Consider the following 17772-nt stretch of genomic DNA (forward strand, 5'->3'; position numbering starts at 1 on the left):
ATTAATTTTTTACTTCCTTAATTTTTGTTTGAATGACTTCTTAGATTTTTTTCGTTCAAACTTTCTTTGTGCTTTTTGAAACTCTCTTCCACTGGTTTTCTCACTTCAGTGAACAACAAGGGAATTATTTCTCTGAAGTCATTCTCAGATAGCATTGCAAATTCACATGTACTTGAGGACTTTCCTTGGCTTCTATCCCCACTTTTTATTCATGCTGTTGAAATTCTCTTTTTATGTTTTGTTATTCCTGGTGTTTTCTCAGAGCTTAGGGTGGAGTTTTGAGTTCCAGATGGTATGACCAGCATTCCAGTCATCCATTAACAGTATTAAGTCAGTGCCTTTGATCCTTCTGACAGTCATGAATGCCTTGTGAGGTTTCATAAAATACTTATAAGAATGAACTGATGCCTGTGGTTCTGTATTGTGCACATCTGGGTGACAGAGGATTCCCCCCCCACCCCATAATGGCTGTGTTTGCCCTGAGCTCTAACCTAGAATTCACAGTTTCTTGCAAATTGATGTGTTATCACATTCACCAGACTTAGTGATTTGAGACTGTGGTCACTTGTACACAGTAGCATTTGTTTAGCAACCTCACCTTTTTTTTTAAAAATTTTTAATAGTGAGACATCATGAGGTACAGTTGCAGACTTATACATTTTTGTGCTTGGGGTTTCAATTATACAATGATCAAATACCCATCCCTCTACCAGTGCCCATTTCCCACCACCAAGGATCCCAGTATCCCTCCCACCCCCCATTCCCTCCATCCTACCCTGCCTCTGTGGCAGGGCATTCCCTTTTGTTCTTTCTCTCTTATTGGGTGTTGTGGTTTGCAAAAGAGGCAATGGGTGACAATTATGTTTGGTCTATAGTCTACTTTCAGCATGCTTCTCCCATCCTGGGAAGATCCTCCCAACACCTTTATTTGGTGTTCCCTTCTCTATCTGAGCTCCCTTTCCCCCTAGCATGTGTGGTTGGCCTCCAAGCCATGGAGTAAAATTCCTGGTACTAATCTCGGCCATTCTTGGGTGTTAGTATCCTATTTTGTTACTTTATGTTTGCTAGATGAATGCAATCTTTCTATGTCTATTCCTTTCTTTCTGAGTCATTTCGCTTAACACGATACTTTCCATGTAGTACCACTTGTATGTAAATTTTATGACATCATCTTTTCTAACAGCTACATAGTACTCCATTGTGTAAATGTACCAAACTTTCTTTAACCAGTCATCTGTTCTCTGGCACTCAGGTTTTTTCCAGATTCTGGCTACTGTAAAGAGTGCTGCGATGAACAAACAAGTGCAGATGTCACTTCGACTATACTTTTTTGCCTCTCTGGGATATATTCCCAGGAGTGGTGTTGCTGGGAGCTCAATTTCTAATTTTTTGAGAATGGTCCATACTGGTTTCCAAAAGGGCTGAACCAGTCGGCATTCCCACCAACAGTGAAGGAGTGTTCCTTTCTCGCCACATCCGTGCCAGTACCGGTTGCTTTTGTTCTTGTGGATATGGGCCAGTCTCTGTGGTGTGAATGATATCTCATTGTTGTTTTGATCTGCATCTCCCTGATGATTAATGATGTGGAGCATTTTCTCATGTGCCTTCTAGCCATTCGGATTTCTTCTTTGTGAAAGTTTCTATTCATTTCATCTCCCCATTTTTGATGGGGTTGGATATTTTCTTTTTGTGGAGTTCAACCAGTACTTTGTATATCCTTGAAATCAACCCCTTATCGGATGTGTATTTGGCGAATATCTTTTCCTATTCTATAGACTGTCTTTGTATTTTGGTCACTGTTTCTTTTGAGGTGCAGAAGCTTCTTAGTTTAAGACGGTCCCATTTGTGTATCTCTGTTTTTACTTGCCTGGCCAGTGGCGTGACATTTTTGAAGATACCGTTCGCTTCAATATCATGGAGGGTTCTGCCAACTTTGTCTTCAATGAACCTTATGGATTCTGGTCTGATGTTGAGGTCTTTAATCCACTTTAATCTTACTTTTGCACATGGCGTTAGGCCACTTTTTTGAGCCCACTTTTTTGCATGTAGCCGAACAGTTTTGCCAGCACAATTTGTTAAAGAGGCTTTCCCTGCTCCACTTCACTTTTCTTGCCCCCTTATCGAAGATTAGATGCTCGTATGCTTGGGAGGAGATCAGTATATTCAATGCTGTTCCATTGGTCTACAGCTCTGCCTTTGTTCCAGTACCATAGCAACCTCATCTTTATAGCTATTAGTTATTTTTTCTCACCTTTGCCATTACCTGTTTGGGGATAGCTGCTCCAAACTACAGTCTGATTAGTGGGGCTCACCTCTAGGCTGTCCGCTACCTACTATAGCCTTTAAGATGGCAGCACACAGTTGCTTTGTTTTGAATGACTTCTCCTAGCTCTGACTTAGGGCAGCTGCATTTTGTCTGTGCTGAGTATTTCCACTTCCCAGTTTGTGTCTGAGAAAATGGGTCACTGTCACTGTCACTGTCCTCCCATTGTTCATCGATTTGCTCAAGCGGGACCAGTAACATTGCGAGACTTGTTACTGTATTTGGCATATTGAATACATCAGAGGTAGCTTGCCAGGCTTTGCCCTGCAGGCTAGATACTCTTGGTAGCTTGCGGGGCTCTCTGAGAGGGGTGGAGGAATTGAACTCATATCGGCTATGTTGGCTGCGTGCAAACGCCCTACCCTCTGTGCTATCGCTCCAACCCGAGAAAATGGGTACAGGCACAAATTGAACCTGTTGGGGGGATGGTTCTTCTTAGTCCTGAATTAGCTACAAACTTGTCAAATTGCCAGAAGGGAGGAGCCAGTACTATGAAACTGTCAGGGTCAGTGGATTTTTACAACCCCTGGTGGGTGGAGCAGAATTTGCCCCTGCAGAGTGGGACTCATCTCCAGAATGGCTCCTCCACAGCAGAGCCAAATGTAGCAGCAATTCTCAAGACTATGTAATTGATGATTTAAAGTACAAAATTGAATTTTGTGGAAATTCTAAGCGGTCAGCAAGAACTTGTGGAGTTTAGATAAGGAGCCTGTCGGGGCAGAGGTGAGACTGTCTATCTATGGTGTGTTTCCCTTTGGTATGACTGTTACTTTCATAGGAAGAAGTAGCTCATTGTGTTGGATTAATTAAGTCTGTTTTCAACTTAATTAGTGCTGGTAGTAAACTGATGTTCTGTAAGTCAACCCCGCCCCCACCCCTTGCCACCTCATCCTTTTGCATGCGCCAGGCTCCCCAATATTGCATGACTTACTGAGTTTGATCCCTGGCACTGCATGACTTACTGAGCACCTTCAGGTGTGATCCTGTAACACCCAACACTATTGGACCTGTAGCTATGCTCTTTTCGACCTAAGCACCTAGTTGTTAAAACTCTTACAGCTAGGCTGAATAACATTAAGACCTACTTCTGGGCTCTATGAACATTTCTTGTGCATCCTCTAACCCCTAAAGAAAGAGGAGGCTGGGATCTCAATCACAGAGCATTCACAAAATAGGCAAAATAACGGGCACAACATGCAGTTGTGGACCCTTACTCAGTATCTTCAGCTGGTCTATCGGGCACTTTCTGACAGCATGGGACTGCTTGGTAGCAGTCAGATGTAATGTGGGAGGGGCTTACATCTATCTGCTAGGGTAATACAAATGTCACCGAACCCATACTTACCTCAGTTATTAGTTTGCAATGAGCAAAGCTTAATTCAGAAATGTTTTTGAAGGATCTGTTGCAAAGATGAGCGATCCTATATAGTATCACCATTCAGGCTGCAAGAATTCACCCGTATGATGCCTGTTGCTAATTTGTTTCACTTAACATAATATCCTTCAGATCCACCTATGCTGCAGTAAACAGCAAGATTTTTATCTTTTCTTACAGTTTTATAGTATTCTTTTCTGTATATATATCGCATTTAAAAAATCTATTAATCTGTCATTGGATATTTAGGTTGTTTCCACATTCCGGCTATTGTATTAAGCAATGCAATAAACATAATTTATGCATATATCTTTCAAATTAGTGTGGGGTAGTGTGTGTGTGTGTGTGTGTGTGTGTGTGTGTGTGTGTGTGTGTGTGTTTGGGGTTAGAGGCATAGAAGTGAAATTGTTGAGTCATATAAGAATTCTATTCTTCCTGGTGTGAAGTGGTGGATATCTTACAGCTGTTTTGGTTTACATTTTCCCAGTAATAAGTGAGTAAGAATACTTTTTTATATGCCTGCTGGTCATCCTTTTCTGAAAAGTTCATTTCCTCTCCCCATTTTTTAAATGGAGCCATTGGGTTTTGTTGTTGAGTTCTGTAATGATTAATATATCTTAATTAGCCCTTTAGCTGATATATTGTGTCCAAATATTTTCTTCCACTCAGTATGGTTTCTTCTTCATTTAGCCTGAGGATTTTTTGACATGCAAGACCTTTTAAATTTGATGTTGTTTCATTTTATTTTTTACCTATGATATCAAATCACTGAATACACTGCTGAGGTCAATATCCTGGGTGTTTACTTATATTATCCTCAGTATATTTTATGGATTCCGGACTAATCTGAAGTTCTTTAATCCACTTTGAGTTAATTTTGAGAATGGTGAGATACAATTCCAGTTTCAGATTTTTGCATGTGATATCTATTTTTCCAAACAATATTTGTTGAAAATACTTTCATTGCTCCACTTCATACACTTTTTTTCAGGAATATTAATTTTTCACTAATATTTATTTAGACACTGTGATTTATGAAATTATTCATAGTAGTCTTGTTTCATCCATACAACATTCCAACACTTATCCCACCAACAATATCCCCTTCTCCCCACCAATATCCCCGGGTTCTGTCTTATCCCCTAGCATACTCCCTTGAGTAAATAAATATAACAAATTTATTTCATAATACTTGATCCAATAAAACTTAAGGGAATCACAAATAGAATTATCCGAAAATGAATCAATAAAAGTCGTTTTTGATGATGAATTTTTATATATTTTAAAACTTTTTTCTTCACCTAGTAGAGGACAAATGTATGCACCATTAGTGAGTGCCATACTCAATACCACATGATGGAAAGTTTTTTCTGTCTTTTATAAGAACTCTTTTAACATTTCTTGCAAAACTGATTTCAAGGTTACAAATTTCCTTAGCTGTTGCCTGTTCATTAAGCTTCATATAAGTGCCTTCAAATCTGAATAATCTAACTGGATAGAGTAATTTTGGTGGGCGCAGCAGGTAGGGCACACGGCCGACCCAGGTTTGATTCCTTGGAGAGCCCAGTAAGCTACTGAGAGTATTCTGCCTGCATGGCAGAGCCTGGCAAGCTCCCCGTGGCATATTCAATAGGCCAAAAACAGTAACAACAAGCCTCACAATGGAGATGTTACTGGTGCCCGCTTGAGCAAATCAGTGAACAACGGAGGACGGGAGGACAGTTTGGCTGATTGAGTCTCATTGGATAGATCTGCTGTTCATCTAATGAGCTTTATTTTGTATATATGTTCCTTTTCTGATCTTGCTGCATTCAATATTCTGTCTCTATCTTTGGACTTTTGTAATTTTGAATATAGTGTGTCATGGAGTGTTTGAGTCTGTTTTCACTGGGACCCTTTCAGTTTCTTGGATCTCAGTGCTTGTAACCTCAACTCTGGGAAATTATTTTCAATGATTTAACAAATGTTTCTTCATCATATTTGTCTTCCTGTTCTCCAGGGAGTCCAGTGACTCTGATATTGTTACTTTTGAACTCATCCCATAATTCTTTGGTATGCTGTTAATTTTTTTTTCAGGCTATTTTATGCTTTCTGCTAGTGGTTTCCTCCTTGTCTTGAGCTCCTTGATCTATTGCTCCCAGCTTTTGTTCAGAGTTTCTGTTGACTTTTAAAATATCACCTACCATATTTTTCAGTTCTGACTGTCATTTCTGTCTAGTAGTTTTAAATTTTCAACTCTCATACTTTCTTGTGCTGTGCTCACAACTGTGCTATTGTTTCTTTGAACTCATTGAACATCCACATTATAGTTTCACTAAAGGCACTGTCTGAAGACACTGTTTGAAGACTTAAAGATTTACTAGTGTTCCTTTCTCCCCAGATCCACACCAACACCAGTTGCTTTTGTTCTTTTGGATGTGGCCCCATCTTCGTGGTGTGAGATGATATCTCATTTTGTTTTGATCTGCATCTCCCTGATGATTAGTGATGAAGAGCATTTTCTCATGTGCCTTTTGGCCATTCGGATTTCTTCTTTGAGAAAGTTTCAGTTCATTTTATTGCCCCATTTTTTGATGGGATTGGATGTTTCTCATTGTAGAGTTCAACCAGTGCCTTGTATATCCTTGATATCAACCCTTTATCAGATGGGTATTGGGTGAATATTGTTTCCTATTCTGTATACTGTCTTTGTATTCTGGTCACTGTTTCTTTTGAGGTACAGAAGCTTCTTAGTTTAAGATAGTCCTATTTGTTTATCTCTGTTTCCCTTTGCCTGGTCAGTGGTGAGTCATCTTTGAAGATACCTTTAGCTTCCATGTCATGAAGTGTTTTGCCAACTTTGTCTTCAATGTACCTTAGGGATTCTGGTCTGATGTGGAGATCTTAATCCATTTTGATCTGACTTTTGTGCATGGTGTCAGGTCTGAGCCGCCTTTTTTGCATGTAGCTGTCCAGTTTTGCCAGCACCATTTGTTAAAGAGGCTTTCCTTGGTCCACTTCACATTTCTTGCTCCCTTATCAAAGATTAGATGCTCATATATTTAAGGGTGTGTGTAAGGATATTCAACCCTGTTCCATTGGCCTACTGCTCTGTCTTTGTTCCAGTACCATGCTGTTTTAATTATTACCACTTTGTAGTACAGTTTGAGGTTGGGAAAGGTGATGCCTCCCATCTTCTTTTTCCCCAAAATTGCTTTAGCTATTCATGGGGGTTTATTGTTCCATATGAAATTCAGGAGTGTTTGATGCGCTTCTTTGAAAAATTTCATGGATATCCTTATAGGGATCGCATTGAATCTGTATAAGGCTTTGGGGAGTATTGCCATTTTGGAAATGCTGACTGGTTCAGCCCTTTTGTAAAACAGTATGGAAGCTTGTCAAAAAATTAGAAATTGAGCTCCCATTTGACCCAGCAATACCACTTCAGGGACTATATCCTGGAGATGCAAAAAAGTATAATAGAAATGACATGAGCAAGTTTGTAACTGTACCTCACAGTGATTCATTAAAAAATTGTAAAAAAAAGATTTATTAGTGTTGTTTATGCCTTTGGGGATATTTTTTTGCTCACTGGGTTTGTGGGATTCTACATATTTTCTCCATTGTTTTCTAGTGTTCTTGTTGTGTTGGCACTGAGTCTTTGCAATTTTCCCCCCTCCCAGATATTTAGGGATTAAGCTGGACATTGCTCTCTGTCTTCTCTGCTCATCTTCACAAAATGTTAGGAAGTATAACTGTGAGCAGGATGCAATTTGTTGTGTAGAGCTGTCTATGTGACCTTGAGCTTCAGGAACTGTGGTGAGTCCTTAATATGGCATAGGTTGGATGTGTAGGCTGTTGGGGCCCACCAGGGAGGAAGGGGCTCTAATTAATTCTGTTAATTATAATAGAAACAGTGGTATCAGCCAGAGGCAAGTATCACCTGATATGGTGGTGCAGCAAGCTGAAGGTCAGGCAGGAACTGTGGCGTAGGCCTTTAAAATGGCTCAGGCTGGGTGTGGAGGCTACTGGAACTCACCCGGTAGGGAGGGGTTCTACCTCTTATACTGGAATACAGTGATATCAGCTGGAGGCGAGCCTCACCTGGAATGGTGGAGCAGGAAGTAGAGGGTGAGGCAGAGCAGAAGGTCTTATTTCTTTTTTGATCCACTTGTTATGTAACAGTATGATGTTCATACTTTTGAAACCTAAATTTTGGGTTTATGATTAATTTGTAAGTTCATGGTATTGTGGCCTGAAAAAATACTTTATTATTTCAATTTTCACTACTTTATGGATACCCAAATTCTGTCCAAGCACATGATCTATCCTGGATAATGCTCCATGTGCACTAGAGAAGAATATGTATTCTGTTCTTTTAGGGTAAGGGTCCATCCTGCATATATGTGTATTAGACCCAGTTTTTGCAGTTCCACATTGAGGACTCATGTTTCTTTATTGTGGTTTATGGTTAATCTGTCCAAAGATGGAAGTGGGGCATTAATGTCTCCCAGTAATTTTGTGTTGCCATTGATGCATCTCCACAGGTCTCTTTATTAGCACTTGCTTTATGAACATTGCTGGTCCTTCATTTGATATATATATATATATATATATATATATATATATGAGTTAAGTCCCTTAGCTAGTATGTGATGACTATCCCTAACCCTTATTATTTTGTTTAGCTGAAATGCTATTGCCATCTCTGCTTTTTAAAAGTTTTCATTAGCCTGTATGATTATTTTCCATATTTTTATTCTGAACCTGTGCTTATTGTGACAATTCAAGTATGTTATTTGTTTGTATTTCTTTTGTATGTTTTGTTTTGGGGGGTCACACTTGGCCGATTCTGAGCTCAGAAATCACTTGCAGGGCTCAGGGTGCCAGGAATATATGTGGTGCCATATGTGGTGCCAGGAATCAAAACAGGGCTGGCTGACTGTAAGGCAAGTACCTTATCCACTGTATATTTCCCCAGCCCCCAAATGTGTCTCTTGTAAGCAACAGAAGGTTGAATTTTGTTTCCTTATCCATCTAGTCACTGTGTTTTTAAATGGAAGAGTTCCACTTGATAATATTTAGATAAATTACTGATTGAAGGAATATTTTGCCATGTGACTATGAGAATTTTCATTGCTTTTGCTTCTTGAACTTTACTTTTTATTATTTTTTATTTTTTTCTAACTTTATTTTTTATATAAGGCCTTTCTGTTTCTCTAATAGCTGATTTGATGCTACAAATGATTTCAACTGCTGCTTGGCTGAGAATGTTTTTTCCTGTTTTTTTTTCCAGCTCTAATAACCTTTCAGGGTAGAGAATTCTTGAATGAAGGTTATTTTCATTCAATACTTTGTAATATGTAATTTAATTTTGTTTCTGTTTATAGAGTTTAGTTAGAAAAAATTGTGAATCTTATCTTTTCCCCTTGTATATGAGATTTTGCTTTTTCACTGCTTTAAGAAGTTTTTCTCTTTCTTTGGTTTTCACTGTTTTGAACAGCGTGCCTTAGTGTTCTGTTTAGATTTACTTTGATTGGCACTCTTTCTGCCTTTTTCCATTAGTGTTCCCAGGTATTTCTTCAAAACTGAGAAATTTGCTTCCTAGTATTTTAATTAATCATTCTTACTCACTCCTTTCCTCTCCTACTGGAATTCCTATGGTTCTGAGGTTGTTCCTCTCAACTATCATTTACCAATAATACTTATATTCTTGTTTTATCATTCTATTATCTGTTGACTTTATTCATGGAGCTGTGCACCATATTTTTGTGACCAATGATTCAGTTTTTAGATTTCTTTTTTGTTTCATGGCTGAGATCTGCAGTTGTATGCTTCAGCCTTTTATTTGTATTTGAATGAGTTCTTTCATTTTTTTCCATTAGGCTTTCCTCATATTTATTGATTCTCTTTGAGAATGTCTTTTTCAAATCATCAAAGCATCCATATGATTATGTTCTAAAATCTTCTTCTAGCAGATTTAAAAGGTTTGTTATATCCTGAATATACCCAAAGAGTCCAAAACCACATTGCAGAAAAGACATTTGCACTCATATGTTCATTGCAGCACTACTCACAATAGCCAAAATCTCGAACCAATCCAAGTTGGAAACTTCCCCATAAGGATTCTGCTGATGAAGCTGCTTGTTTATTCTGTGCCCGAGCTTCAGAAACTCACCTTGTGGCTCCTGCTGGGCTGGGCAAAATGATGTTAGTGGTGCGACAATTTAATCCATGGACAGCTGTGTGGTAGTCTTGGCCAAGAAGGTAAAAAATCATCCTGCGACCAATGTTGGGCTTAGCAGCTATCTGGATCGGGACTATGGGATCTCATCCTGAAGTTAGTGTTGTGTTCAACGGGCATCTAGCAGCACCGAGGGCTGTGATCAGGTCTTTCATCTTTGTATTTGCTTTCATAAGTTGATGTGCTTGACATTTGATATAAAATACAATTTGAGAAGAAAATTCAACCTTTTCATTTCTTTGGACTAAGAAGCTTTAAGTAGTTTTCTGCTGGCCATTCTCTGGCACATAGACACATATGCAGGATTTCGGAAGAAATAACCTTATTACATTTTATTTGATTTAACTTTGTTTTAGGGGCCACACCTGACTGTGCTAAGGCTGTATTCCTGGCTCTGTACTTAGAGTTCACTCCTGGCAGACCCAAGCAAACTGTGGGGTCAGCTGTATGCTATGCAAGCACCTTTGCTAATTTACAATCTCTCTGGTCTTATTTTTTAAATATCAAATTATATCTGTGTTTGCTATTTACTACTCATAGTTTAAAATAAAGGAAAATATTGAAAGTAGAATTGAATCTTTCTTACTTTTATTCATGCTAGCTGGCAAGTAGTTTCCTAACTAACTATTGACTACATTTCTCAAAATGATGCTGTAGAAAAGTGGATCACAGATAGGGTCAGAGAGATAGTACAGAGAGTAAGGCCTAGCAGCCAGTCTCAGTTCCATACCCAGCACCATATAGTCACCGAAACACAACTAGGAGTGATCCCTGTGCACAGAATCCTGAGGACTGTTGAGTGTGTCCCCTATAACCTCACAACAAATTTATTGCAAATATATTTTAAAATATGACTAATTTTCATCTTTGTCTTTTCACAGTGACTATTTTGAGCCCAGCAGAAAAAGGTAAGAAAATAACAATAATTAAATTGATGAGAACTGTATAATTTTATCTGCCTTTTTTCAGAGGAGAAGGGGGATTCTGCCATATTGAACTCACATCTTCTGCATAAATGCATATATTTTATCTCTAAGTCACATCCCCAACACTCAAAATGAATTATATTAAACTTTATACATTGAACTGCTATTCCAGAAATATAATAATATGAGTGGAAAGTTTACGAAAGCATTTTCCAGAACACTTATACAGAGTATAGCCAAACCTGGTTTTGCTGACCCATTTGTCTGTTGGACAGAGATTGTAAAATGGGCGGGGTTTTTATGGAGAAGGGAATAGTCAACAACTCTGCCCATTACACTATACTTGGTTTCTTTCTTTCTTTCTTTCTTTCTTTCTTTCTTTCTTTCTTTCTTTCTTTCTTTCTTTCTTTCTTTCTTTTGTCAGACCCGGCTTTGCACAGGGGTTACTCCTGGCTCATGCACTCAGGAATTACTCCTGGCGGTGCTCAGGGGACCATATGGGATGCTGGGAATCAAACCGGGTCAGCAGCGTGCAAGGCAAACACCCTACCTGCTGTGCTATCGCTCCAGCCCCTCTACTTGGTTTCTTATTGTTGTCCTAGATATTGTCGCTTTCTGTCCAATTCTTCCTCTCTTTGAGGTAGCAAGTAAGGGCCCTATAGATTACTGCTAAATGAAAATTGTTGTAACAGAATTGTTAAGTGCTAGGATACCCCAGAGTTTTCAACTGTCAGGACCAGTGTTTCCATGAATTTTCACTGCTTGGTGTTTTTCTTCTGGGAGATTTAGTTGGTAATAGATAAAGCAGGACCAGGGGGTGAGTCAACATGTCCGTGGCTATGGGAGGTGGGTCAGTTTCTGTCTTTCATGGAACTGTAGCACTGTAGCACTGTCCTCCCGTTGTTCATCGCTTTGCTCAAGTGGGTCCAGTAACATCTCCATCGTGAGACTTGTTGTTACTGTGTTTGGCATATTGAATACAACACGGGTAGCTTGCTTGGCTTTGCTGTGCGGGCAAGATACTTTCGGTATCTTGCCAGGCTCTTCAAGAGGGGCGGAGGAATCGAACTGGGCTCGGTTAGCCAGCCACGTGCAAGGCAAATGCCCTACTGCTGTGCTATCACTCCAGCCCATGGAACTGAATCTAAGAAATTTTCAATGACTTAAAACCATTAGCCAAAAAACAAATGCAGAAATAAACAAATGGGACCACATCAAATCAAGAAGCTCTATACTGCAAAAGAAACAATGACTAGAATAAAAAGAAACCCACAGAATAGGAATAAATGTTTGTCCACAGTTCATCTAAAATCCAATATATATATACACACATATATATAAAGTATATGTAAAATGTTTAGGCAAAAACCAGAAAAACAAGCCCATAAAAATGGTAAGAACAGATGAAGAGAAACTTCCTTAAAGAAGACATTCTTCACATGAGAAAGTACTCTACATCATTAATCAACAGGGAGATGCAGATCAAAACAACAATGAGATATCATTTCACACCACAGAGACTGGCCCACATCCAAAAGACCAAAAGCAACTGGTGTTGGTGCGGATGTGGCGAGAAAGGGACCCTCCTTCACTGCTGATGGGAATGCCAACTGGTTCAGCCCTTTTGGAAAACAGTATGGACGATTGTCAAAAAATTAAAAATTGAGCTCCCATTTGACCCAGCAATACCACTGCTGGGAATATTTCCCAGAGAGGCAAAAAAGTATAGTCAAAGTGACATCCACACTTGTTTGTTCATTGCAGCACTCTTTACAATAGCTAGAATCTGGAGAAAACCTGTGTGCTCAAGAACAGATGACTGGTTAAAGAAACTTTGGTACATCTACACAATGGAGTACTATGCAGCTGTTAGAAAAGATGAAGTCATGAAATTCATATACAAGTGATACTACATGGAAAGTATCATGCTAAGCGAAATGAGTCAGAAAGAAAGGGACAGACAGAAAAATTTCATTCATCTGGCAAACATAAAGTAACAAAATAGGAGACTAACACCCAAGAATAGCCGAGATAAGTACCAGGAGGATTACTCCATGACTTTGAGCACACGCTAGGGGAAAAGGCAGCTCAGATAGAGAAGGGAGCACCAAATAAAGGGTGTTGGGAGGTTCCTCTCAGGATGGGAAATGCGTGATGAGAGTAGACTATAGACCAAACAAGATTGCCACTCAATGTCTCTTTTGCAAACCACAGCACTCAAAAGGAGAGAGATAACAAAAGGGAATGCCCTGCCACAGAGGTAGGGTGGGATGGGGGGGGGTGGAGGGGATACTGGGACTGGTGGTGGTGGAGAATGGGCACTGGTGGAGGGATGGGTATTTGATCATTGTATAACTGAATTCCAAGCACAAAAATTTGTAAGTCTACAACTGTACCTCAAGGTGTTTCACTAATAAAAATTTTAGAAAAAAAAGATTCTTATGGGGCTTGAGAGATGGTACGTACAGTGGGTAAGGTGTTCCCCTTGCATGTAACTGACCCAGGCTTCATCTTCTTGCCCCCTCCCCATATGGTCCCCTGAATCCCACCAGTATTGATCTCTGAGCCCAGTGCCAGGAGTATGCTTTGAACATCTCAGCCACTGTTGGTGGGAATGTCACTTATTTCAACTTATTGTAAAACAGTGTAAAAATATAAGTATTGAACTTCCATACAATCCAGCAGTTCCAATACTCAACATCTATCCCAAGGGCCCAAATACATTATTTCAAGAAGATGTTTGTGCCCTTATGCTCATTCCAGAACTTTTCCAGTCAATATCTGGAAAGAACTTAAGTGCCCAGCAACAGATCACTAAGGAAATTGTGGTACAGAATGCAATGCTACCAGCTACAAGAAAACATGAGATAATGCAATTTACCGCCAATTGGATGGAACTGAAGGGTATCATGCTTAGTGAAGTCAGTCATAAGGAGAGGACAAAAACAGAATAATTTTTCTCATTTGTGGGATATAAAGAAACACAGCAAGGGAGCAACAGGTAGCCAAAGACAACACAACAGGAGAGTTAGGCTACAGAACTCAGTTTATATGGGGGAAATAGGCTAATTAGGAAGGGTTCTTAGAAAATTAGTGGAGGAAAGCAGGTTCTCTGGTGGAGGGTGCTGTGTTATAATAATATATGCGTGAAACTATCACTAACAATATTGTAAATGAAGGCACCTCAATAAAAGGGCGGGAGGAAATTTATGAGTTATGGAACTAGATTATTCAAATTTAAATCCAGATACTGTTATTTGCTGGAAAATTGTGTGGAATCTTTGTGCCCATTTTATTCATTTATAGAAGAGATGGGCTGGAGTGATAGCACAGCAGTAGGGCATTTGCCTTGCATGCGGCTGATCCAACCGACCCGGATTCAATTCCTCCGTCCCTCTCGGAGAGCCCAGCAAGCTACCGAGAGTATCTCGCCCTCACGGCAAACCCTGGCAAGGTACCTGTGACATATTCGATATGCCAAACATAGTAACAACAAGTCTCAAAATGGAGACATTACTGAGCAAATAGATGAACAGCGGTAGGACAGTGACAGTGATAGAAGAGATTTATTTCACAGACTTGTGAAAAGTAGGTTAGTAAGTAAGTAAAGTAAAGGCCCTCCCGTTGATCATCGATTTGCTCGAGCGGGCCCAGTAATGTCTCCATTGGAGACTTTGTTGTTACTGTGTCTGGCATATCGAATATGTCACAAGGAACTTGCCAGTCTCTTTTTGAACTGGTAACATTGTTTATTTGATTGAAATATATGACTGTATAATGTCAGTGAAGTATGTTTGTTGTATCCATTTACTTCAATATGGAGAGTGTGTTCAGTAATAATCTCACTGTATGCTAACACAGTTTCAGGTTTGAGAAATTGAGTTGATGTTAGATGGTGGAACTTCTTGATCTAGGGGTGGGTTCAGCGAGAAGGGAGACCTCAGGGTCCCAAGTCTATTCCTGGCTTGGTGATGCTGACTTTAAGGAACTTTCGATTATGATCACAGTTAATATATCTGTTGATCAACATGTCTATTTCTTGCTGACACAGCTTGAAAGGTTGCAGGATTATAGATATTTTTGCATGTTTTCTAGGTTGTTAAAGGTTTTTGCAGATAGCTGATAATGGTGGTTATTTATGATCCTTGCATTTTCTGTAGCATCATTTATAACTGCTTTATTTCTGGTGATTTTTGTTGGACATTGGCTCACACTCATCAGGACTATTCACTAATTAACTTATGCTTAAAGATCTTCCCATTGGCCATTTGTTTGTCTGTTGAGCCATGTCTATTCAGATATTCTCTCTGTGTTTTTTGTTTGTTTGTTTGTTTTTGGTGGGGGAAGACAACCAATTTTGCTCAGGGCTTACTCCTGGCTCTGCATTCATGGATCACTTGGTGCTTGGGGGGCCATATGGGATGCTGAGGATTGAACCCGGGTTGACCACATGTAAGGCATCTCCCCATTTTAATGGGAACGCTTTTATGTTATTGTTGTTTTCTGAGGGCTTTATAATATCTTGGATAGTAGGCATTTGTCAGATGGATGGTGGGAAGATATTTTCTCCTTTAAGTGGGATATGGTTTTAAAATTAACTTTGATTAAATTATCGTGAATTACAATGTTGCAAAGTAATATATGTTTATTTTCTGTCATACAATGTTCCAACACCAGACCCTTCACCATTGTTTACTTCCTTTAACCAATATGTTCATTTTCCCCCATATCCTTTGCATGCCTCTGTGGCAGGCACTTTTTTCAGGCACTTTGTTTTACAATGGGAGTGATAGCACAGCGGTAGGGCGATAGCAGTATGGGAGTGATAGCACAGCGGTAGGGCGTTTGCCTTGCGCGCAGCCAGCCCAGCCGAGCTGGGTTCGATTCCTCCGCCACTCTCAGAGAGCCTGGCAAGCTACTGAGAGTATTCAATATGCCAAACACAGTAACAAGAAGTCTCACAATGGAGACGTTACTGGGCCCGCTCGAGCAAATAGATGAACAACGGGAGGACAGTGTTTTACAATACTGTTACTGATAGGGTATCATACATAGCTCTTTACCTCCTTTTAGCACCCTGTCCTCCTTCAGTGTATCCTCTTCACTCTACCATTGTCATAGTATTTCCTTCCCTGTCCTATCTACCCATTCCCCAGTCTTGAGCTTTCTACTGAAGATCAGTTCTCATGTTCTTCACTTCTGTAACCTTTTAGCATTTTTAAATACCTGAATATATTGCCTTATATCCCACATATGAAAGAGATCATTTTGTTTCTGTTCCTCTCACTCTCTCTTCGATATTCTCCAGATTAGGCCGCATAGTGTCAAATTGCATCACTTCATTTTTGTTGTTACTTTTTGTGCCACACCTTGCTACAATGCTCAGGGGTTACTCCTGGTGGTACTTTGGGGATCATATGGAATTCTAAGGATTTAGCCAGGGTGGGCCACGTGCAATGCAAGTACCCTACCTGCTGTTCTATCATTCTGGTCTCAATTTCATTGTTTCTTAGGGCCAAATAGTTTTCCATTGTATGTGTACTAGTATCTTTATCCAGTACCTATTTTTGGAAACTTGGGATGTTTACAAACTTGGGCTATTGTGAATAGTGATGAAATGATCAAAGGACTGCATGCTTTTCCTCCTGCATTTGTATTTTTTGACCCTTGGTGTATATTCCAAGGGTTGGCATTGGTGGGTGTCATCAAAGCTCAATTCCTAGTTTTTTGAGGACTACTGGAAACCTATCTGAAGAGTCGACATTCCTGCCAGCACAAATTGAAGGTCCATTTCCTCCCCTCTCCACATCTACACCAACACTAGTTGTTGTTGTTCTTTTTGATGTGTTCCTGTCTTTCTGGTGTGAATTGATACCTCATTGTTTTGATTTAAATTTCCCTGATGGTTATTGGTGCAGAGCGTTTTTCCCCCATATGCCTTTTGGCCATTTGTATTTCTTCTTTGAAGAAATATCTGTTTATCTCTTCTCCCCATTTTTTATTGTGTTGGATTTTTGGGTAAAGTTTGACCACTGCCTTATATATTGGGTATTAAGGCTTTATAAGATGAATGGTACAAAAACAATTTCTGTCTGTGGGGTGACTTTGTATTATGGTCATCTTTTCCTTTGATGTGCAGAAGTTTCTTAATTTAATGTAGTCTCATTTGTTTATTTTTCTTTCAGGTGCTTGGCCAATGACATTGTATACTTAAAGATATCTTTAGCATAAATGTCATTGAGAGTTCTATGGTTTTCTCTGTGTACCTTAGAGATTCTCACAATGGAGACTTTACTAGTGCCTGCTCAATCAAATCAATGGACAACGGGAGGACAGTGCTACAGTGCTACCTTAGAGATTCAGTTTTGATTGAGAGCTTTAATCCATTTTGATTTGACTGATGTACATGGCATTAGGAAGGGGTTTGAGTTCACTTTTTTTCATGTGGCTGACCTGTCTTCAATCACTTGTTTAAGAGGTTGCCTTACTGTTCTTCAGTTTTTGCTCCTTTATCAAGGGTTTACTGGCTAGATACCCGACGTTGTATATCTGAATTTTCAGTTCTGTTGAACTGATTGGAGTCTCTGTCTTTGTTCCACTATGACACGGTTTTAATTACTAACACCTTTTAGTACAGTTTGAAGTTGGCATAATTGATGCCTCCCATTTAATTTTTTTCCTAACATTGCATTGGCTATTCCATGGGATTAATTGTTCGATACATATTTAAGGAATGTTGGATATATTTCTTTGAATAATATCTTAAATATCCTTATAAGGACTGTATTGAATCTGTATAATGCTTTTAGGTACTATTACCATTTTTTAATATTGATCCTCCTAATACATGACCAGGCAATGTGTTTCCATTTTCTTGTTCCTTTTAAATTTATTTTACTAAAATTAGAAATTGAGCTCCCATTTG

General features: G+C 39.3%; 1 protein-coding gene across 2 annotated transcripts in view; it reads left to right on the plus strand.

The window, feature by feature from the left end:
- The window catches only part of ZDHHC15 (zinc finger DHHC-type palmitoyltransferase 15), a 216326-nt gene that overhangs the window by 39256 nt on the left and 159298 nt on the right, over window positions 1–17772 (plus strand). The window contains exon 2 of one of the 2 annotated variants that reach the window (XM_056130115.1): window positions 10803–10829. The exons of the other annotated variant lie outside the window; for it this stretch is intronic. Coding sequence (XP_055986090.1) covers window positions 10803–10829 — 27 coding nt within the window. The remainder of the gene's footprint in view (window positions 1–10802; window positions 10830–17772) is intronic. 2 annotated transcript variants of the gene reach the window in all.

The sequence above is a fragment of the Sorex fumeus genome, unplaced genomic scaffold (assembly GCF_029834395.1).
Source record: "Sorex fumeus unplaced genomic scaffold, SorFum_2.1 ptg000073l, whole genome shotgun sequence".
In the NCBI taxonomy this organism is placed as follows: domain Eukaryota; kingdom Metazoa; phylum Chordata; class Mammalia; order Eulipotyphla; family Soricidae; genus Sorex; species Sorex fumeus.